Consider the following 24,380-nt stretch of genomic DNA (forward strand, 5'->3'; position numbering starts at 1 on the left):
ATATCCCTTCCTTATTCACTTTCTCCACACCATTCATGATTTTATAGACCTCTGTCGTATCCCCCCATAGTCATCTCTTTTCCAAGCTGAAAAGTCACAGTCTTTATAATCTCTCCTCATATGGAAGCTGTTCCAATAATTTTTGTTGCCCTTCTCTGTACCTTTTCCAGGTACAATTTTTTTTTTTTGAGACAGGTAGATCAGAACTGCACACATTATTCAAGATGTGGGTCTACCATGGATTTATATAGTGACATTATGATATGACTGTCTTATTATCTATCCTTTTCCTAATGGCTCCTAACTTTGTTAGCTTTTTTTTTTTTTTTTGATTGCTGCTGCACATTCAGTGGACATTTTTAGAGAACTATCCACAATTCCAAGATCTCTGTCTTGAGTGGTAACAACTAAGTTAGATTCCATCATTTTGTATATATAGTGGGGATTATGTTTTCCAGTGTGCATTACTCTGAATTTATCAACACTGAATTTCATCTGCCATTTTGTTGCCCAGTAACCCAGTTTTGTGAGATCCCTTTGGAACTCTTCGCAATCTGGTTTGGACTTAACTATCTTGAGTAATTTTGTATCATCTGCAAACTTTGCCACTTGACTGTTTACCCCTTTTTATGAATATGCTGAACAGTACTGACCCCAGAACAGATCCTTGGGGGACACTTCTATTTACCTCTCTCCATTCTGAAAACTGATAATTTATTCCTACACTTTGTTTCCTGTCTTTTAACCAGTTACTGATACATGAGAGGACTTTCCCTCTTATCCGATGACTGCTTACTTTGATAATAGTCTTTGGTGAGGGACCACGTCAAAGGCTTTCTGAAAGTCCAAGTACACTATATCACCCTTGTCCACATAACTGTTGACCCCCTCAAAGAATTCTAATAGTTTAGTGAGGTATGACTCCCCTTTACAAAAGCCATGTTGACTCTTCACCCAACAAATCACATTAATCTATGTGTCTGATAATTCTGTTCTTTACTATAGTTCCAACCAATTTGCCTGGTACTGAAGTTGGGTTTACTGGCCTGGTAATTGCCAGCATCACTTTTGGAGCCTTTTTTAAAAATTGACACCACATTAATTATACCACAGACATCAGTACAGAAGCTTATTTAAAGGATAGATTACATACCACTTAGTAGTTCTGCTATTTCATATTTGAATTCATTCAGAACTCGAGTGAACACCATCTGGTCCTGGTAACTTATTACTGATTAGTTTACCAATTTGTTCCAAACCCTCCTCTAATGACACCTAAATTTGGGACGGTTCCTCAGATTTGCCACCTAAAAAGAATGGCTCAGGTATGAGAATCTCCCTGACGTACTCTGCAGCGAAGACCAATGCAAACAATTTGTTTAGCTTCTCCACAATAGCCTTATCTTCCTTGATTGCTCCTTTAGCACCTTCATTGTCCAGTCGCCCCACTCTTTTGCAGGCTTCCTGCTTCTGATGTACTTAAATTTTTTTGCTGTCTGTTTTTGAGTCTTTTGCTACTTGCTCTTCAAATGCTCTTTCAGCCTGCTTAATTATACTTTTACATTTGACTTGCCAGAGTTTATGCTCCTCTCTATTCTCCTCAGTAGGATTTGACTTCCAATTTTTAAAGGATGCCTTTTGGCCTCTAACTGCTTCTTTTACTTTGCTATTTAGCTATGTTGGCACTTTTTTGATCTTCTTACTAGGTTTTTTAATTTGGGGTATACATTTAATTTGAACCTCTAATATGGTGTTTTTAAAAAGTTTCCATGCAGCTTGCAAGCATTTTACTTTTGTGACTGTTCCTTTTAAATTTCCACATAACTAGCTTCCTCATTTTTGTGTAGTTCCCCTTTCTGAAGTTACTGCTACTGTAGTTGGCTTCTTTGGTATTCCCCCACAGACAAGGATTTTAAATTGAATTATATTACAGATACTATTACTGAGTGGTTCAGCTATGTGCATCACAGACTGTGGGATCCATGCAGGCAATGCTTGAAGAACATTCACTTATAATTAAACAGTGCTGTATAAGCCTATTACATTTACTCAAAATGTTCTGGTGTCAAACACACATGAATTTACTTTAATATTTCCACTTGCTGTTTAATTTTTCCTTTGCTAAAAGCGATAACCCACACTCAAGTTCAGAGACTGGTAGAACTACATTACAAAAGAAAACTGCTATTTAAACAGAATTCTAATTGTTTAACAAATTAACCTAATTTATTGAAATCAAATCAAGGTACATTTACTAGTAAAATGTCAACAATTACCGCAAATAAATTATGATTTAACTTAACACCAGGGTCACAGATTTTTAGCAATGACCAAAGTTTATCTTGATTACATCTCAGCACAGTGAGTGCAGTATATCAGAAACACTGTTCTGATACACTGCAGGCAGTAGTGTATCAGAAACACAGTTTGCTCTAAATTTATCATTGGTTAACGAATTCTATGTCTACACTAAGCCTCTGGAAGCATAACTTATGTCACTCAGGGGTGTGAATAAACCACCCCCCCAGAGCGACATAAGTTATACTGACATAAGTGCTCGTGTGCACAATGCTAAGTTGGTGGGAGAGCTTCTCCCACTGACACAGCTTCTGCCATTCGCAGAGGTAGTTTTATTATATCGACAGGAGAGCCTTCTCCCGCCAGTATGGAGTGTCTGCACCAGACACCCTGCAGCGGTGCAGCTACATCGGTACAGCTGCACCACTGTAAGTGTAGACATGCCCTTAATAACCTTACGCTTTTTCACTTGTTCCTCATTTTGCTTGAAGAATTTTTCTGTCCTACATTATTAGGAAAAATAATAGTTACAAATAGAAAAATAGAAGTTACACGTATGTCTGTCATTGTCCCTGAATAATGTCTATAAAATGAAATGAACATAGGATCTTCAAATGTTATTTTAGCTGTCCCAGGGGCATGACATGCATCTTGCTGATAGGTACAACACTATTTTAGGATCTTTTCCACCAGCACACTTTATGGATTGGAAGGGAAATGAACAACTGTGGTGAAATCCTGGCTCCAACAAAGTCACTGGAAATTTTGCTATTGACCTCAATCGAGCCAGAATTTCACTTTTGATATTTACAGGCATGGGTTTATTTCATTCTTGTTGTTTTTCATAGATATTTAGGTCAGAAGGGACCATTATGATCATCTAGTCTGACCTCCTGCACAACGCAGGCCACAGAATTTCACCCACCACTCCTACAAAAAAAACCTCACACCTATATCTGTGCTATTGAAGTCCTCAAATTGTAGTTTAAAGACCTCAAGGAGCAGAGAATCCTCCAGCAAGTGACCCGTGCCCCATGCTACAGAGGAAGGCGAAAAACCTCCAGGGCCTCTTCCAATCTGCCCTGGAGGAAAATTCCTTCCCGACCCCAAATATGGCGATCAGCTAAACCCTGAGCATATGGGCAAGATTCATCAGCCAGATACTACAGAAAATTCTTTCCCAGGTAACTTGGATCTTACCCCATCTAAAACCCATCACAGGCCATTGGGCCTATTTACCATGAATATTTAATTACCAAAACCATGTTATCCCATCATACCATCTCCTCCATAAACTTATCGAGTTTAATCTTAAAGCAAGATAGATCTTTTGCCCCCACTACTTCCCTCGGAAGGCTATTCCAAAACTTCACTCCTCTGATGGTTAGAAACCTTCGTCTAATTTCTAATCTAAATTTCCTAGTGGCCAGTTTATATCCATTTGTTCTTGTGTCCACATTGGTACTGAGTTTAAATAATTCCTCTCCCTCTCTGGTATTTATCCCTCTGATATATTTATAGAGAGCAATCATATCTCCCCTCAGCCTTCTTTTAGTTAGGCTAAACAAGCCAAGCTCCCTGAGTCTCCTTTCATAAGACAAGTTTTCCATTCCTCGGATCATCCTAGTAGCCCTTCTCTGTACCTGTTCCAGTTTGAATTCATCCTTCTTAAACATGGGAGACCAGAACTGCACACAGTACTCCAGGTGAGGTCTCACCAGTGCCTTATATAACGGTACTAAAACCTCCTTATCCCTACTGGAAATACCTCTCCTGATGCATCCCAAGACGACATTAGCTTTTTTCACAGCCATATCACATTGGCAGCTCATAGTCATCCTATGATCAACCAATACTCCAAGGTCCTTTTCCTCCTCCGTTACTTCTAGTTGATGCGTCCCTAGCTTATAACTAAAATTTTTGTTTTTTTAAACTAAACAAATAAACCCATTTGTAGAATCATGGGGACAACAAGGTTTTCTGTGTATCCCTTTCACCATCATGTCTATGAGAAAATAGAACTCGGAACATTCTGTGTTGGTTGAATACCAAGTTATCTGATCACATTAATGAAAGATACACCGTGTAACCTAGTCTCTCTCAGTCCTCAGAAGGTTTCATGTGGAAACACTATAGGTGCTGCTGTTCTATGGATGACTGCAAGCTGTTGTGTAATAAATAAGATCAGTTGTTTCAACTGGTCAGATTATCCCATCTTACCCTTTCTATTTCCTGAAGGTACAGGAGGGCAATATCTCCAGCCTTCTCGTAGCACGTAATGATTTCTTGTTCACGGTCCATGTGGAGGTTACTAGTTGAAGAGGAAATTGGCAACTTCTCTAGACAAAGACCTGAAAATAAAACACAGTTTTAAAAGAGTTAAAACAATAGTCCTTAGGTTAAAACAATAGTCCTGTTTGGGAACCATGCTAAGCTAGCCTCTGGCAACGTTAGAGGAGGAGAACAACAAAAACGACTAAAGCATCGTGCTCCTGAACAGTATATAGCACCGAGACTACCACCCACACCTATTTCCCATTTACCATGGCCCCTTTAAGAACTCATTCATTTCTAGTTGCCTTCTCAGCCCCAAATCCTTTAATTCACTCTTCACCAAGATGTCACCAGAGTTTGTCACAAAAACAATTCAGAAGTCCCAAAACAAACACAAAGATGTCCAGTGGTTCCAGCTCCCCACAGCTGCCAGTTTCCTGGGCTTCCCTTTTCTTACTGCCAGGCCTCATGCTTCCAGCAGTCCCCAGCTACATCTCTCAATTCCACACTCCCTGTTGCCTTTTATATGAATCATCTGATTCCTCTCATGTGGGGTCATCCTGTAACGAGGACTGGCGAAGCCTCAGGCACACAACGGCAACCCACCCTATTACATACCCACCCCCACACCGCCTTCAGAACCATGCTGCTCTCTCCTGTGTCCCCTGGAAAAAAACAACCCCTCTCTATTTCCCCCACTTTTCCTCTGTCACCAGCCCCGTGATGTCCACGTCCATACAGTTTCCAGCTCTCCACCATCCTGAATTCACTAACCATGACATGCAGGCGATCTTGCCCCTCAAAGGCTACCTGGCATTTATTAATTCACTGCTACCAGGTACCCTGTGGAGGAGCTTGGGCTACCCCGTTTCCCTTCTTATCCTATGGGTCATCATTTGGGTGCCTGTCACCTCTCAGAAGAGTACAGTCCAGCACGTACCACCTAAATGCTATGACAAGGTCTGGGTTCCTCCTTCCTCTATTCTGGACCCTACTTGGATTTCCCCTACATCCCAGACCAGCACCTGTCCCCCAAGACTCCTTTCTGTCTGGAGCAAATGCAGCTCTGAGGTTTGTTCATCCTCAGCTTCCTTTGTTTCACCGTTTCAGATACGAGGCCCGAAGCTTCTCCCTGATCTACAGAGTGGGTCAGAACCTCCAGCTCTACTGGTCCTCCTCCCAATATGGAGAGTTCACCAATCCCTGCTGGCAAAGTGTGTACTATGCTGCCCCTCTCTGGACTGCCTGGGATGCTAATTCCCAGTCCTGGTGAAAACTGTTCTTCCCTATTTTCCTCAAATTGTGGTCGTCCCGTCCGTTCCCCACTGCTGTACCAATCCATATGAGGGCAAGTCTTCTGCTTATGCCCTCTTCTCCCACACTGAAAACAAAGCTCTGGAGGTCTTATCCCTCCCCTCAGCAGAAATAGCCTCTTTGGAGGGGACCTCAACTACCTTGCCTGACTAAAATAGCAACCCACTAAGTCACACTCTGTGAGGGGGCAGTTTTTTCTGGATGTACCCCACTTGCCTGCAGCAGAAGCACACCACTGGTAACTCTAACATCACTCCTCTGAAACTTTGCCCCTTGGTGACAATAAGGGATTAGAAGCTGTTCTTTTATAGCATGATGGGCCAGGTTAGCCCCCACTCCTTCCCTCTGTTGACTTCTCTGCTCTTGGGGTAGCCTGGGTGCTGGCTTCCTGTCAATATCAGACTGCTGAGCTGGACCAACAGAGCCTATGGGGCTGGGCCTCTTACAGAAACAGCTCTACCCTCAACTTCTGTTGGTAACCCAAACTGATCTAAGATGGCTGCTTTTAGATCAGGGTATGAGCTTGACAGGATATCATTCACGGCTCTATATGACACTTGGGACTCCCCTGTTAAAAAAAGGTGGTCTGGAAGCCTAGGTGGATTCTTCCCAACCAGCAACCCACTAAGAAGTGCAGAGAAACTTCTACATCATCTCCCGAACCTAAAATTCCCTCTAAGCTGCGCAGCCACACAGCAGGCTATCAAGGACCATGCAGGCAGGAGAGGAGCCTCCTCCCCTGGCCCCAGTCCCGGAGCTGCCGCAGCCAGGGAGAACTGCCTCTTCCCCCAGGACTCAGCTTCTGTGGCAAAAGTGGGCTAGGGGGAGTCCTCTCTCCCTGCCGCAGCTGTAGGGCAGCCTGCACCCCAAACCCCTCATCCCCAGCTCCACCCCAGCGCCCACACCCCCAGCCAGAGCCCTCACCCTCCGCACCCCAACCCCCTGCCTCAGCCCTGAGCCCCCTCCTGCATCCCAAACCCCTCATCCCTGGCCCCTCCCCAGTGCCCGCACCCCCAGCCAGAGCCATTGCAGCTCCTGCCACTGTTGTTGGAAGACAAACTGTACTTCCTGCGATTTCTGTTGGTTTTGTGCAGGAGGAGAATCTGAGTTTTCTACTGCTGCTTTGCTAACAGGAGGACAAACTCTTCCATCTTCTCCTTCTTTAGGTTGCTCCTTCTAGGACTACTTCCCTCCTTGGTAGCAGAGGGTTCAGGATCCCGCTAACAACCTGGCATAACACTACGATCCTGATTCTATTTCCCCTTCAGGAACTCAGTTTTCAGTCCCCTTCTCAGACTAAAATCCTTTAATTCCATCTTCACCAAGCTGGCAATAGAGTTTGTCACAAAAACAATTGAAAAGTCTCAAAACAAACGCAAAAGATTTCCCTCAGTTTCAGCTCCATACCCCCCTGTTTTCTGGGCTTCCCTTAACTTATTGCCAGGCCTCATGCCTCTGGCAGTCCCAGCTACTTCTCTCTGTTGCACACCCTGCAGCTTCCTGCTGCCTTTTCTACATGAAGCTCCTGATTCCTCTCAAGTGGGCTAATTTTGTAATGAGGGCTGGATTAGCCCCAGGCTCTCCAGCCCAAGTGCAAGCCACCCTGTTATAAGTATACTGTAGCATCTACTGCAGTAAATAACTCAGCAGAAGCAAGTTTCAGTATTTTTGTAAATATATGATGTATTGTCATAAATGAAGAGGGAAGGGTAACCACCTTTCTGTATACAGTGCTATAAAACCCCTCCTGGCCAGAGGCAAAATCCTTTCACCTGTAAACGGTTAAGAAGCTAAGGTAACCTTGCTGGCACCTAACCCAAAATGGCCAATGAGGGGACAAGAGTCTTTCAAATCTGGAGGGGGGGGGGAGGCTTTTGTCTGTCTGTCTGTGTGATGCCTTTGTCGGGAACAGATCAAGGATGCAAGCCTCCAACTCCTGTAAAGTTAGTAAGTAATCTAGCTAGAAAATGCGTTAGATTTTCTTTTGTTATTTGGCTTGTAAATTTGCTGTGCTGGAGGGAATGTGTATTCCTGTTTTTGTGTCTTTTTGTAACTTAAGGTTTTGCCTAGAGGGATTCTCTATGTTTTGAATTGGATTACCCTGTAAGGTATTTACCATCCTGATTTTACAGAGGTGATTCTTTTACCTTTTCTTTAATTAAAATTCTTCTTTTAAGAACCTGATTGATTTTTCATTGTTCTTAAGATCCAAGGGTTTGGGTCTGTGTTCACCTGTACCAATTGGTGAGGATATTATTATCAAGCCTTCCCCAGGAAAGGGGGTGTAGGGCTTGGGGGACTATTTTGGGGGAAGACGTCTCCAAGTGAGCTCTTTCCCTGTTCTTTGTTTAAATCGCTTGGTGGTGGCAGTGTTATCAGGTTTCTAACCTAAGCTGGTTCCCAAGACAAGAAAGGAATCTGTGCCTTGGGGAAGTTTTAACCTAAGCTGGTAAGAATAAGCTTAGGGGGTCGTTCATGCAGGTCCCCACATCTGTAGTCTAGTGTTCAGAGTGGGGAAGGAACCTTGACATGGTGGCAGAACGGTGGGATCATTTTGAACCAGAAGCACAGCAGGATATTAAAAGGTTTTGTAAGAGGTGATTACAGCTGCAGACTCCTTCTCTTTGCCTGGGGACAGAGCAGCTCCATAAGAAAAGGATTTTTCTGTAGGCTGAGAACAGCTATTAGAGACAAAGGTATCAGGTTACAGCACAGCAAATTTTACAAGCCAGGTTTTTTTTTTTCTTTCTTTCTAACTCTTGGGTATAGCTAGGTTACAAACAGAGAAGCTAAGATGACAAAAATCAGTGCCCAACAGAAACTGGATATAGCCAGACTGGAAGAAGAAGAGAAAGAAAAGGAACACCAGAGACTGGTCGAACTAAAATGACTCGATATGGAGGCAGCGAGAGAGGCAGAGAAAACCCAGGAGACTGCCCGCCAGAGAGCTGAGGAGGCTGCCCACCAGAGAGCTATGGAGGCAAAATTAAAACAAATGGAGGAGAGGGAAAAAGAGAGGAAGAATGCACTGGAGATAGAGAAGGCTAGGGCTCAGCAAACTATACCGGATAACCCTAACAATCCTTCCCCAACAATCCATAAATATGGACATAGTCATTCCCAGTATGATGAATCCAGTGATATGGCTGAATATTTTCTCACTTCTGAGAGACTGTGCACACTCCATAAAATTCCTGATGCTCACAAGATGACCACATTGGTCGCAAAATTCACTGGAAGAGCTCTGGACATATTCAATAAGATGCCTATTGATGAGGTTTCTAACTAGAATAAATTTAAGGATTTGGTTTTAAAACAATTTCAAGTTACACCTGAAACTCACAGAGTAAAATTTAGAGCCCTTCAGAGAGGACCTGGACTAAGTAATGTGGCTTATGTAAACCAGATGACAGATCTGTTTGGTAAATGGCTCAAAGGACAGGATGTAACCAGCTTTGGAGGAATGCGGGATTTGATGATACGGGAGCAATTCCTGAATATGTCCAAGGATGATATAAAACAGTTTTTATGGAATAAGAAAACAGACTCAGCAGGAAGTCTTGCTTCGCATGCTGATTAATACGAGCAGTCCCAGACTGCCAGAGAGGCGGGGCAAACCGGAACAAAACAGGTGGAGGGAGGGGAGATGAACAACCTTGGTCGCAGTTTGAGCAGATACCAGAAGGGACACCTTCAGATGACACCCTACTACCGGGGGCAGCCCAAGGCCCCAACTACGCTCCAAGGAACACTCCAAACACCTTATCATCCCACCACACCGTTCTCCAGCAACCCACCTCGCCCCATTGACCAGTCAGCTGGGCAACGTTTTAAATGTAATGAGCTGGGGCATGTAAAGGCCACCTGCCCCTCAACAGATTACAGTTCATTACACCAGGGTCCCACCAAAGGTCCTCAGGTCCAGATGCCTCGCAGATACCCTCAGAGCGGAGGGAGACTGTGAGTGTGGGAGGGAAAAAGGTTACAGCATGGAGGGACATCGGAGCACAAGTGTCAGCTAGCCATCCTTCCTTAGTGGACCCCAATTTAATCGACCCAGAGGTCCAAGTGACGATTCAACCCTTCAAGTCAAACGCTTTTGACTTGCCTACAGCCAAGTTGCCTGTCCAGTACAAGGGCTGGTCAGGAACATGGACTTTTGCAGTCTATAATGATTATCCCATCCTCATGCTGTTGGGGAAGACTTGGCCAATCATGTGAAGCTAGCCAAGAGGGTGGAAATGGTCACCCGCAGCCAGGCTAAGCAAGCTGTCACACCTAGCTCTCTTCCGGAGACTTCTACCAGGACCCAGTCACAGGTGATGGAACTAGACCCCATGCCAACGTCTGCAATAGCAGTAGTGGATCCAGTCACAGAGATCCAGAAAGAGCCAGTCCCAGAACCGGAACAGGCGGAACAACCAGCACCAGAACCATTGCCAGCACTGAATCCAGTACTTGCAACCCCAACACCAGAAGGCCCCACCAAACCTGCACTGGCAGCAGCAGATAACCCTACAGAAGAGGCTCAGCCGGAGCCTGAACCCCAACATAGTGAGAGCGGGTCTCAGTCAACAGAAACAGCCCCATCACCAGCATTGCTTCCAGAGGGACCAAGCCCAGGTCCACAATCCAATGAGGAATTGATGTCTCCAGAGTCGAGGGAACGGTTCCAGACTGAACAGGAAGCAGACGAAAGCCTCCAGAGAGCTTGGACTGTGGCACGGAGCAACCCACCGCCTCTCAGCTCTTCTAATCGATCCAAGTTTGTTGTAGAAGGAGGACTTTTATACAAGGAAACTCTTTCTGGTGGACACCAGGAAGACTGGCATCCTCAGAGACAGTTGGTAGTTCCAACTAAGTACCAGGTAAAGCTCTTGAGCTTAACCCACTATCATCCTAGTGGCCATGCTGGGGTGAACAGAACCAAAGACCATTTGGGAAAGTCTTTCCACCGGGAGGGAATGGGCAAGAATGTTTCTACCTATGTCCGGTTTTGTGAGGTGTGCCAAAGAGTGGGAAAACCCCAAGACCAGGTCAAAGCCCCTCTTCAGCCACTCCCCATCACTGAGATTCCATTTCAGCGAGTAGCTGTGGTATTCTGGGTCCTTTTCCGAAAAAGACACCTAGAGAAAAGCAGTACAAACTGACTTTCATGGATTTTGCCACCTGATGGCTGGAAGCAGTAGCTCTAAGCAACACCAGGGCTAAAAGTGTGTGCCAGGCACTAACAGACATTTTTGCCAGGGTAGCTTAGCCCTCCGACATCCTTACAGATGCAGGAACTAATTTCCTGGCAGGAACCATGGAAAGCTCATGGGGTGAATCACTTGGTTGCCACCCCTTACCACCATCAAACAAATGGCCTGGTGGAGAAGTTTAAGGGAACTTTCGGGGCAATGATATGTAAATTCGTAAATGAGCACTCCAATGATTGGGACCTAGTGTTGCAGCAGTTGCTCTTTTCCTTACAGAGCTGTACGACATCCCAGTTTAGGGTTTTCACCATTTGAATTGTATATGGCCGCGAGGTTAAGGGGGCCATTACAGTTGGTGAAGCAGCAATGGGAGGGGTTTACACCTTCTCCAGGAACTAACATTCTGGACTTTGTAACCAACCTACAAAACACCCTCCGAACCTCTTTAGCCCTTGCTAAAGAAAACCTAAAAGATGCTCAAAAAGAGCAAAAAGACTGGTATGATAAACATGCCAGAGAGTGGTCCTTCAAAGTAGGGAACCAGGTCAAGGTCTTAAAGGCGCTCCAGGCCCATAAAATGGAAGCGTCATGGGAAGGGCCATTCAAGGTCCAAGAGCGCCTGGGAGCTGTTAATTATCTCATAGCATTTCCCAAATCAAACCGAAAGCCTAAGGTGTACCATATTAATTCTCTAAAGCCCTTTTATTCCAGAGAATTAAAGGTTTGTCAGTTTACAGCCCAGGGAGGAGATGACGCTGAGTGGCCTGAAAGTGTCTACTACAAAGGGAAAAGTACTGGTGGCGTGGAAGAGGTGAACCTCTCCATGACCCTTGGCTGTATGCAGCGACAGCAGATCAAGGAGCTGTGCACTAGCTACGTGTCGAAATTCTCAGCCACCCCAGGACTGACTGAACAGGCATTCCACTCCATTGACATAGGTAATGCTCACCCAATTAGAGCCCAATCTTACAGGGCGTCTCCTTAAGCTAAAACTGCTATAGAATGGGAGATCCAGGATATGCTACAGATAGGTATAATCAGCCCCTCTGGCAGTGCACGGGCATCTCCAGTGGTTCTAGTTCCCAAACCAGATGGGGAGATATGTTTTTGCGTGGGCTACCATAAGCTAAATGCTGTAACTCGCCCAGACAATTATCCAATGCCATGCACAGATGAACTATTGGAGAAACTGGGACGGGCCCAGTTCATCTCTACCTTGGACTTAACCCAGGGGTACTGGTAGGTACCGCTAGATGAATCTGCCAAGGAAAGGTCAGCCTTCATCACACATGTCGGGCTGTATGAATTAATGTGCTCCCTTTCGGGCTGCGGAATTCACCCACCACCTTCCAAACACTTGTAGATGGTCTCCTAGCGGGATTGGGAGAATATGCAGTCGCCTACCTTGACGACGTGGCCATATTATCGGATTCCTGGGCAGAACACCTGGAACACCTATGAAAAGTCATCGAGCACATAAGGGAGGCAGGACTAACTGTTAAGGCTAAGAAGTGTCAAATAGGCCTAAACAGAGTGACTTACCTTGGACACCAGGTGGGTCAAGGAACTATCAACCCCCTACAGGCCAAAGTGGATGCTATCCAAAAGTGGCCTGTCCCAAAGTCAAAGAAACAGGTCCAATCCTTCTTAGGCTTGGCCGGATATTACAGGCGATTTGTACCGTAATACAGCCAAATTGCCACCCCACTGACAGACTTAACCAAAAAGAAACAGCCAAATGCAGTTCAGTGGACTGAAAAGTGTCAGAAGGCCTTTAACCAGCTTAAAGCGACACTCATGTCTGATCCTGTGCTAAGGGCCCCAGACTTTGACAAACCGTTCCTAGTAACCACAGATGCGGGAGCAGTCTTAATGCAGGAAGGACCGAATCAAGAATTCCATCCTGTCATGTTTTTCAGCAAGAAGCTGTCTGAGAGGGAAAGCCACTGGTCAATCAGTGAAAAGGAACGTTATGCCATTGTCTACACTCTGGAAAAGCTACGCCCATATGTTTGGCGACGGCATTTCCACCTTCAAACCGACCATGCTGTGCTACAGTGGCTTCATACTGCCAAGGGAAATAACAAAAAACTTCTTCAGCGGAGTTTAGCTCTCCAAGATTTTGATTTTGACACACACAACACATTTCAGGAGTTTCTAACAAAGTGGCTGATGCACTCTCCTGTGAAAGTTTCCCAGAATCAAGTGGTTAAAATTGTCCTTGAGATGTGGAAAATATTAATCGTAGAATCACAGAATATCAGGTTTGGAAGGGACCTCAGGAGGTCATCTAGTCCAACCCCCTGCTGAAAGCAGGACCACTCCCCAATTTTTGTCTCATATCCCTAAATGGCCCCCTCAGGGATTGAATTCACAACCCTGGGTTCAGCAAGCCAAAGCTCAAACCACTGAGCTATCCCTCCCCTTCTCCCCTCCCCCCCGGAGTTGGGATAGCTCAGTGGTCTTTATATAGTTAGTAGTATATTTAGAGACGCATGTGTCTTATCAAGACTGTTTTCTCCTAGAGCTCCAGGAAGAAATCACAGCCAGTGTTTCACCCTATCTGTGATTTGGGGGGCGTGTCATAAATATAAAGGGAAGGGTAACCATCCTTCTGTGTAAAGTGCTATAAAATCCCCCCTGGCCAGAGGCAAAATCCTTTCACCTGTAAACAGTTAAGAAGCTAAGGTAACCTTGCTGGCACCTGACCCAAAATGGCCAATGAGGGGACAAGAGTCTTTCAAATCTGGAGGGGGGGGGGAGGCTTTTGTCTGTCTGTCTGTGTGATGCCTTTGTCGGGAACAGATCAAGGATGCAAGCCTCCAACTCCTGTAAAGTTAGTAAGTAATCTAGCTAGAAAATGCGTTAGATTTTCTTTTGTTATTTGGCTTGTAAATTTGCTGTGCTGGAGGGAATGTGTATTCCTGTTTTTGTGTCTTTTTGTAACTTAAGGTTTTGCCTAGAGGGATTCTCTATGTTTTGAATTGGATTACCCTGTAAGGTATTTACCATCCTGATTTTACAGAGGTGATTCTTTTACCTTTTCTTTAAATAAAATTCTTCTTTTAAGAACCTGATTGATTTTTCATTGTTCTTAAGATCCAAGGGTTTGGGTCTGTGTTCACCTGTACCAATTGGTGAGGATATTATTATCAAGCCTTCCCCAGGAAAGGGGGTGTAGGGCTTGGGGGACTATTTTGGGGGAAGACGTCTCCAAGTGAGCTCTTTCCCTGTTCTTTGTTTAAATCGCTTGGTGGTGGCAGCGTATCAGGTTTCTAACCTAAGCTGGTTCCCAGGACAAGAAAGGAATCTGTGCCTTGGGGAAGTTTTAACCTAGGCTGGTAAGAATAAGCTTACGGAGTCTTTCATGCAGGTCCCCACATCTGTACCCCAGAGTTCAGAAGGAAGCTTGACATGTATCATGACAGCCTAGTGCAAAAGCATCTTTTTCCAGTATTTAAGTTATTCAACAGACAATATCCTCTGCCCAGAAGCCACCACAGTAGTCAAAGTAAGGTGAAATGCTCAAGCTAATGGTTTCTCAATTTAAATGTCTGAGCAAAGTCACTACAGATTGAGCTACAGAGCCAAGCTGAAGACTGTAACAGACACTCATCCTCTATGGGTCAAACATCAAAGGGGACCTGTAACACACACAGACCAGAGCGTTACATCCATATCTGACCAAAATACGTTTATTCATATGTATTGACTTGAATATGAATATTTACAAAACGTGTTATTCTTTGTATGTCCTTTTAGCTACGGAGCTCAAAATGCTTTACAAACATGTATTAAGCCAACTCTCCTGTGAGGCAGGTATCATTACACTTAGGTTATAGAAGAAACTGAATAAAAGAACTTACTCAAGACCACAGGGTAAGTCTATGCCAGAGATAGAGAACAGGTCCAGGACTCTAATCTCTCAGTGCGATGCTCTAACCAGTACACAACACTCACTTTCTACTGCAATTTGTTAGCTAAACAATCCAAGTAGCTAAGATAAAAATCCTTCAACCAAAAACAGGTTTCAACTATTGCAAACACAGGTTTTATAGATACTAGAATTTAGAAAACCATTAGAAGTTGTTCGCCTTCCAATATGCACATTTTATAACTAGTGTAGACGGTGGTATATACTTTAATCTTGGCCAGTTTCGCATGTTTTAAATTATACACTACCAGTCTCTGATGCCTACCCCACTTCCTCTGCTCCCTCTGCATATGTTTCCCTACCACCTTTCTTTGTAGCCAGATATACTGCCCAGTAACTTTGTTCTATTCCTCTAAACATACTGCCCTGATACCTCATGCTCTTCTCTGGAAATTCCTTTCTGCTCATGAGTGGCAGCTCTAGCTTCTGACAATGGCTTCCATTTCCTCTTCTCTTGCAATATAGCAGCAGCCACAAGCAGAGTCAGCAAAACTGGTTTCTCCTCTTTGTTTGCAGCTGCCTTTCCAGGCTTTTTTTTTTTTTTTTTTTAAATGGAAGACATGGAAGCAGCAGCAAATTACGAAAGCCAGTACCATGCGACCAACCTGTCCACTCCATGCACTGCTATCAAATGTTCCACGGATGACAAATGTTCCATGGACCACACTTTGGGAATTGTTGCAATACACTCATTTAATAAGCCCAAAGAAATGCAACACAAAATGGACAGAAAAATACTCCATTTTACACATCAGTAAATGAACATGTGATAATTTTTAAAAGGTGAATTATTTAACAAGCATCAAAAAGATGCCTGATCTCTTGAAAGTTTTTCAGTTCTAATATTCAGAATTTCTTGTCCAAACTACTATAAAAGTGCATCTTTGTAAGTGTGTTCCTATGCACAACACACAAGCTTTCAACAGATGTGCAACGGAATACTGACAAATGTTCAAGCTGAACTTATATAGGAATCATTCCTATATAGTAATTTTTGTAAAAATTAAGCTAAATATTCTCCCTACATTTAGGTTGAAACTTTTCCATTTGCCAATATATTACTAGACATGTTAAAAAAACATTTAAAGCTTTACATTGAAATTATGCTACCCAGGAACTTCCATAGAAGGTGTCTACACTTAAAATGATACTGCCAACCTGATTTTATTAAAACAGACTTATTGCAACAAATTCAGTTTCTAATAGTGCAACTGTCAAATACTCTGTCTTAACTATTTTTAAAAAATGCCTTCTAAAAATAAAGACTTTTCCCATTTCCTTGCTGGTATTTATAAATACCTTTCTAGCAAGGGAGGGGAACACAGCAAAAAAGACAGTGGTTCAGAGAAGAGCCAAGAGAGTGATTAACAGATTAGAAAACTGTTAATTGAGCTCTTTGAGTCTATTTAGCTTAACAGAGAAAAGGTTAAGGGGTGACTTTATCACAGTTTATAAGTATTGTGACAGGGTCGGGCCAGATGGCTATAGGAGAGTAATAGAAGGCAGATATATTAGCCCCAGGCTAAGTAGGTCCCTTTTCCCTGGGTAAGGTAACAGGGAAGGTTCCAGAACAATCAGGAACCTTCTGGAGACAATTAAGACAGGCTGATTAGAACACCTGTAGCCAATCAAGAAGCTGCTAGAATCAATTAAGGCAGGCTAATCAGGACACCTGGGTTTTAAAAAGGAGCTCACGTCAGTTTGTGGTGTGCACGTGAGGAGCTGGAAGCAAGAGGCACTAGGAGCTGAGAGTGAGAATGCAGACTGCTGCAGGACTGAGGTGTACAAGCATTATCAGACACCAGGAGGAAGGTCCTATGGTGAGGATAAAGAAGGTATTGGGAGGAGGCCATGGGGAAGTAGCTCAGAGAGTTGAAGCTGTCGCACAGCTGTTCCAGGAGGCACTCTAGACAGCTGCATTCCACAGGGCCCTGGGCTGGAACCCGGAGTAGAGGGCGGGCCCGGGTTCCCCCCAAATCCTCCCAACTCCTGGTCAGACACAGGAGGAGTCGATCTGGACTGTGACTTCTGAAAAACGACCAAGCTGAGGGCTGCCGTGAAGCTCCAAGGCGAGCAAATCTGCCAATAAGCGCAAGACCCACCAAGGTAGAGCAGGAACTTTGTCACAGTATCTATACAGGGAAGAAATATTTAATAATGGGCTCATCAATCTAGCAGAGAAAGGTATAACACCATCCAATGGCTAAAAGATTAAGCTAGACAAATTCAAAGTGGAAATAAGACATACATTTTTAACAATGAGAGTAATTAACTAGTGAAACAATTTACCAACGGTCATGGTGGATTCTCCATTACTGACAATTATTAATCAAGTTTGGATGTTACTCTAAAACCTACGCTCTAAGAATTATTTTTGGGAGGTTCTATGGCCTGTGTTATACAGGAGGTAAGACTAGATTAGATGATCACAATGGTCCCTTTTGGCACTGAAATCTGTGAATAAAGGCACAACCCCCTCTTTTTTTGTTCCTTTGTACATCATCTTTAAGAACTGTAATAAAGTGACTGTGTCAAACATATACTATGTTATGTCTAAATATAAACGTGTTCAGCTACTCTTGTTGTGCTCATAAAAAAGTTTATTTAGTTTAAGTGTACTGTAAAACAGGGATGTCTGTCCTTTTAAGGGCTCCAAGGCTTGGGGACAGCCAGCCAGCCCGGTTCTGCGGCAGTGCCCTGTTAAGAACTGGTTGAGGCCTGGTGGATTGCAAGGGGTCAGGTGATTGCCTGATGAGCACCTGACTCCTATGAATGCTGAAAGAGCTCAGTTGAAGGAGGAGAGCTACAGGAAGCAAGTTGTCTCCTGTGGCAGGCCCTGGAGCAGGGAGACTCCCAGGCAAATTGTCTGTAGGACTGAGGAAGAGCTACCAGGAACAGGGAGACCCTAGCAAGGAAGCCCCTGCATCTGGGGAAAGGTCCTGGTTTAGCTGCTGCATTTATGGTGCACTATTTATTTTGGGAGTGTTGCTGAAGACTGTCAGTGCCACCAATAAATGAAGCCCCAAGAAAGAGTGCCAGGATCCAGACTCTGAGCTGACTCCTGGGCTGGGGAGACAAGGCCAGCAGTTCAACAGTTACCCAGTCCACTGGGATTTGGCCACAATAAATAAATAACTAAATAACTAACTAAATAAATAAATTTTTTTTTTTTAAAAAAAATCAAGCTTCTATAAAGCTTGCGATCAAAAAATTAGAGTTTCAATACTTGTTTAACAAAAATCCCAAAGAAATTAGTTTTTAAGCAACTAGACATTTTCATGCAGTATTTGAAATGCCAACCCTGCAATACGAAGAACTAATGATAGTCAGGAAATTTTCACAAAAATGTTTTTTGGTTGGAAAATGTCACTTTGTCGAAGCAGAAGCATATGAGTTATGACAAAACTTTTGCCAGGAGGGTTTCTCAGGTCCAGGATAGAAGTGGCTTTTCTTACTGCTGCCGAACAAACAGATCTGATTGCAATCCAGAAAGTTTAAAGTTAAATGTAGCATCTTTTGTGAACTGCAAAAGGAGTAACTCAACTGTTTCACCTGACACTTTCACTGAACCTAATGAGTGTTTGTCTGTTTCTGAAAATAGAACTAATTAATAGCCAATCACTTAACTCATCAAATACAACATTAAATTTGAATACGGGGTCAGCAACAGTCAAAAGAGTTTTACCTTACTCATCTTACATCCTCTAAATATAAACAGAGACATCTGACCAGGCAATGTGAGACATGAACCAGTCTGCAGCAATATGTGTAATGAAAGGGTCTAACTTACATATGATATCTCTAGAGACAAGGAGGGTGAGGTAGTATCTTTTATTGGACCAACTTCTGTTGGTGAGAGAGGTTATGCCTACAATGCAATTAGACACCTGCAGCTGGCCCATTCCGGATAAGCTGGGCTCACAGAGCTTGGGCTGAGGGGCTGTTTAACTGAGGTGTAAACATTCTGGTTCCAGCTGCAGCCCAAGCTCTGGAATCCTCCCACCTCGCAGGATCTTAGAGCCTGCACTCCAGCCAGAAAAAGAGTGATCAGTGACCTGAAGAAGAGCTCTGTATAGCTCAAAAGCTTGTCACTCTCACCAACAGCAGCTGGTGCACCCTCTCACCAACACTCTCACCAACAGGAGTTGGTCCACCCTCACCCATCTTGTCTCTCTAATATCCTGGGACCAACATAGGTACAACAACACTGCATATGACATCCCTCATATTCATGACAGAATTTTGCCACCATAACGCAACCTTCTTGTTAGGTGCCCACAATTTGCCTTTTCATTTACTGTAATGTAATAAGTAATGTTAGCAAAAATAATCTCCTCTAATAAAATGGAAATTTATGAGTTTTGCAGTTTTGGCAGAAGAGGCGGAGAGGAGGGAAGAAGCCCCCTCCCCATATTTCCTCAAGCCATACCCTGGCACAATTAATTTATCTCTATTTTTTTCCTGCACAGTACCTTTCCTCACTTTGTCTCTCTCCTTTTTCCTCCATTTCATTTTGTTTCTTCTCATATTTGTATTAATTTGATCATTTTCTTATTTTTGCTCCCTTGTGTAATACGGCTAGTGCCACATGTTGTTACAGCTGAGTTGCCTGCCGTGAGAGCACACACAAAATCTGAGCTGGTGAACTGTTTCCTGACGCTTTAGAGCATACATATTAGCTGCTCCTGTGGCTAGCTATATTGGTCACTGCTTTGCTGCAGGATGAGAAGGCAAATTTCAAGGATCTACCTACTGCTATATTTAAACAAAATGTTTGCCATAATGGATTGGATACAGAACCGTGCAGGTCCCCATCCCTCACCTTCCTCTGCTCATGTCCTTTCTGGACTAGACTGGCATGTCCCCAGGTTGGGAAACAACAATTTAAGGTATTGTTATAAGGTGCCTATCATCCTGATGGCTAAGCATCAAATGCAATTATGAAAACTCAAAGAACCCACAACTGTTCCCAAGTACAATTTGATTTTAAATCTACCACTGTCTGCAAATATGCCACTACTGTATTTATGAGTGACCCTGTATAATACTTCTACTTTGCTGCTACAAGACCAACCAGCAGAGGGAGCACAAACTAATCAAACACGTTTTTCCTAGAGCGGAGATAATGTAACTGATGAATCCAACTACACCAAGAAAGCATAAGTAAGTTGTGTTGACATGTAGTCCATATGAAACTGCAGGTTTTAAAACAGATATATAGTGTTTGCCAAATGGCAAAAACAGTACTTAAATAAATGTAATTTTAAACCTATGAAAGGGACTGAATGGAAAACAAAATTTAAAATGATAAACTTTTTTTAAAGTATTTTTAAATTAAAATCTGAGATCTTCAAAGAGTGAGTCTCAGAAGCAGTTTACCAAGGAGAGGAGTACGAATTGGAACCATTTCTTATTCTAATTAAGGATAATATAAAATTTCTCTTTTACCAAAGGTTGGCAAAGTTCATATCTGCTTCTGAATTTTATAAAACATCTCAAATAACTCTTCTTGATACTCCACTCATTCATTTAATCAAAGCAATCCTACATTTATCATCAAAACTGTGGTTTGCTAATGTTTTAACTACTATATATCACTACTTTAACTATTAGTCATCACTCAAACGAACAGCATAGAACAGATGAACACTGTAAAACAAGGAGGAATAAAGTTAGAGTCTGAACTATCTATAAATATGTCCAGTGTCACAACATCTCAGAACTGCCAAAGTTTGAAATACAAAATAGAGAAACTAAGAGTAATGGCAAATTAATGCTAGTAATGGCAACTATGACCTGGTATTAAAGAGGCTTTCACTGTTTAGCTATAAGTCTAAAAATCCTCATAAAAATACCTGATACAGAAGTGCCTTTTTAACACTGATTCTTACTATTCAAAACACTCCTCGGCACACATTTCTCCCCCTGGAGAGAGAATGAGAGAACAAAAATGCAACAAATATTAGTCATGTTGCTTAATGCACTACTGAAAGGTGCTCAGATACTATGGTGATGAGTGCAGTATAAGAGCCCATACAGAATACAATGGAACAGATGTTTCTTTTAACCTCTATAACTTATTTACTGATAGTAAATCCCATACTACACAGACATGGTTCTCCATTTGAGTCCTCTTACAGTCATGTATCTCCTCAGCTAGAGATAAAAGCAGTACTATGATTGAAGTTGTACTTTTACTGGAGGGTTAAGGGGCATGAATATCCACAACAATGATTTTCAGGCTCTCTTTGCAAATACAATGCAGCCCGCAGATGATTTTTGTTCTCTAGTTTGATGACAGGATTATTCTAAATTGAGGATTGTGGGGATGTGAAGACACTGGATCTTCAAGTTTGAGAGAGAGAAAGAAAGAAGGAGCTAAGATTTTCTGATACAGGCTATCGTATTTAAATACTTCTTAATGAACTTCTGCACTGTGTTTTGATAACAACCAATTTGGTGGAGACTGCTTTCAGACACTTGCTCTATGAAAACTCATGCAGGAGCTTCCTTTTTCTTTTAAGGAATATAGAGTTTTATTTTACAGTGACAAATTATGGTACATTTCATATTGCTTAGACCCTAGACCTTCCTTGGGGCAAGAATGATCTTCCTTGGTGTTCTACAGAGTACCAAGAACACTTTGGATGCTCCACAAGCAAATATGAAAAACAGAATTTCTTCCATTAACAACGTGGCTATTTAAGCTCCATCACAAATATCAGTCTACCCTCCCTCAGAAACACTACCCCCAAGCAAGTGCTGAGCTTCCACTGCATTTCCCCATAAATCCAAATTTTCAACCATCACACATAAAATTCTAACTGCACAACTCAGCTCCAAGTTCTGTTGTCCCTATTTAATTCTGATCCAAACACCAAATGGACATTCATCATTTCCTCTTAGGTTTTCTGTAGCTGATATCACTATCCTACTAAGCACTAAGAAAATAATGTCTTTAATATCCTTGCCCCAACCTACATTCCTATTATCCCTGAACCTCCAGTTCAACCAGAAAAAACAAATCCTAATAAACCCACAAAAGCCAACAGCACCACCCAATCTGACCAACCAATCAACCAAAGCTTTTCAGATCTTCAGGCACATCATTTTAGATGAAGGAAGACTCTAAACTCTCAGTGCAAGAATGGTCTTCAAAAAGGCTTCTGGGCCCTTTCCTCCATCATTATAAGAACGGAAAATTTCTTACTGATAATTTCCTTTCTGCTAGCAGCATCTCCCATAATGCCGGACATCTGCGCTGCTCTCCTGTCTCTCTGCCGCTCACAGAGGTGGATCAGCCTTTTAGTTGTCCAGCCACATGCCTTCTGTTTCTGCTTGCTGCCTGATGAGCTATTCCCAAGCTGTAAAACTTGCATAACATCATTAACAAATATTCCAGAGATAATGAAAAAACTATGTACATTAGACTGGGAAGACCATCATCTGGTATCAGAGTAGCAGCCACACACTACACAACAAAAACACTAACCCAGGAACCTATCCTTGCAACAAAGCCCAATATCAACTCTGTCCACATATTTATTCAAGTGACACCATCACAGGACCTAATCACATTAGCCACGCCATCCGGGGCTCGTTCACCTGCACATCTACCAATGTGATATATGCCATCATGTGCCAGCAATGCCCCTCTGCCGGGTACATTGGCCAAACCAGACAGTCTCTACGCAAAAGAATAAATGGACACAAATCTGGCATCAGGAATCATAACATTCAAAAACCGGTAGGAGAACACTTCAACCTCTCTGGCCACTCAGTAAAAGACTTAAGGGTGGCAATTCTGCAACAGAAAAGCTTCAGAAACAGACTCCAACGAGAAACTGCTGAGCTTGAATTTATATGCAAACTAGATACCATTACTTTGGATTTGAATAGAGACTGGTAGTGGCTGGGTCATTACACATATTGAATCTATTTCCCTAAGTTAAGTATCCTCACGCCTTCTTGTCAACTGTCTAAATGGGCCATCTTGATTATCACTACAAAAGTTTTTTTCTCCTGCTGATAATAGCTCATCTTAATTAATTAGCCTCTTACAGTTTGTATGGCTAATTCTACCTTCTCTGTGTGTGTGTATATCTATCTATCTTCTTACTATACGTTCCATTCAATGCAGCCGATGACATGGGCTGTAGCCCACAAAAGCTTATGCTCTAATAAATTTGTTAGTCTCTAAGGTGCCACAAATACTCCTGGGTTTTTTGCATCATCTAGTAATGACTCCACTTAATACCTGACCCTTGACTCATGAGTCATCCAGTGGGTAGAACTGTTAGAGATGCTGCTAGCAGAAAGAAAATTATCAGTATGAAACTTTTGTTCTGCAGCCCAGCATCTCCCACAATTTTGGTTAACTGGGAAGTAGGCAGCAGTGAACAAATGTAGGATTGCTTCCTGGCATGGGGGAAAGAACATGCACCATCCTGACTGTTTATGTAGAACGTAGCTGTCATATTGTCCGTGAGGACTGAAATAGATTTGCCTGTCAAATGACATAGAAATGGCTGGCACAACAGACGTACTGCCCTGAGTTCCCTGACACTGATGTGCAGGAAGAGCTCTTGGATACAAAGGCCTTGGGTTCTGATGGGTCCTAAGCGGGCTCCCCAACCAAGGGCTGATGTGTTGCATACCAGGGACAGGGAGGGTAAGGTCTTGAAAAGGGTACCCCCGCACATACCATGTGGCTGTCCAGCCATCACTGCTGTGAGTCTAGGACATGGGCCAGTGCCATGAGAACTGAGTCCAGGCGATGGCAAGACGACCATGGCTAGCCAGGTTTATAGAGGTCTGAGTTGTAGCCTTGCATTTTGCACTACATATGTGCATGATACCATGTAGCCCAGGAGGCTTAGGCACTTTCATGTAGTCAACTGGATGACTTCGGAGATATTGTTATCAGGGATGCAATAGTGAGGAACCAGTCATTTGGAAGCAGAGCTCTCACTTGCACCAAGTCAATTACTAACTATGAACTCTATCCTTTGGACTGGGATCAGGGTGGACTTCTGAAAGTTTAACAGAAGGACCAACACATTGAAGGTTGATTGAATGAGATGGATGTCAGCCTCAACTCAAGCTCTGGACCAGCCCTTTATCAGCCAGTCATCGAGGTATGGAAATATGTGGATTTCCCTTTTTCTTAGTCAGGCCGCTACTACTGCCATACATTTTGTGAATACCTGTGGGGTAGCTGACAAGCCAAAAACGGGAGCACCATGAACTATTAGTAACTTTGGTTCAATACAAAACTCAGGAAATGTCTGTGACCAGGGAAGATCGAAATGTGGAAGTAAGCATCCTTTAGATAGAGGATGGCATACCAATTCCCGGGATCC

The 24,380-nt window shown here is 43.1% G+C and overlaps 1 protein-coding gene across 3 annotated transcripts in view; it reads right to left on the reverse strand.

The window, feature by feature from the left end:
* The window catches only part of TTC7B (tetratricopeptide repeat domain 7B), a 309,423-nt gene that overhangs the window by 248,991 nt on the left and 36,052 nt on the right, over positions 1 to 24,380 (reverse strand). For all 3 annotated transcript variants that reach the window (XM_077819262.1, XM_077819261.1, XM_077819260.1), the window contains one exon: positions 4,519 to 4,649. In XM_077819262.1, the coding sequence (XP_077675388.1) occupies positions 4,519 to 4,649 (131 nt within the window). The remainder of the gene's footprint in view (positions 1 to 4,518; positions 4,650 to 24,380) is intronic.

This window comes from Eretmochelys imbricata, chromosome 6 (assembly GCF_965152235.1).
Source record: "Eretmochelys imbricata isolate rEreImb1 chromosome 6, rEreImb1.hap1, whole genome shotgun sequence".
Taxonomy (NCBI): domain Eukaryota; kingdom Metazoa; phylum Chordata; order Testudines; family Cheloniidae; genus Eretmochelys; species Eretmochelys imbricata.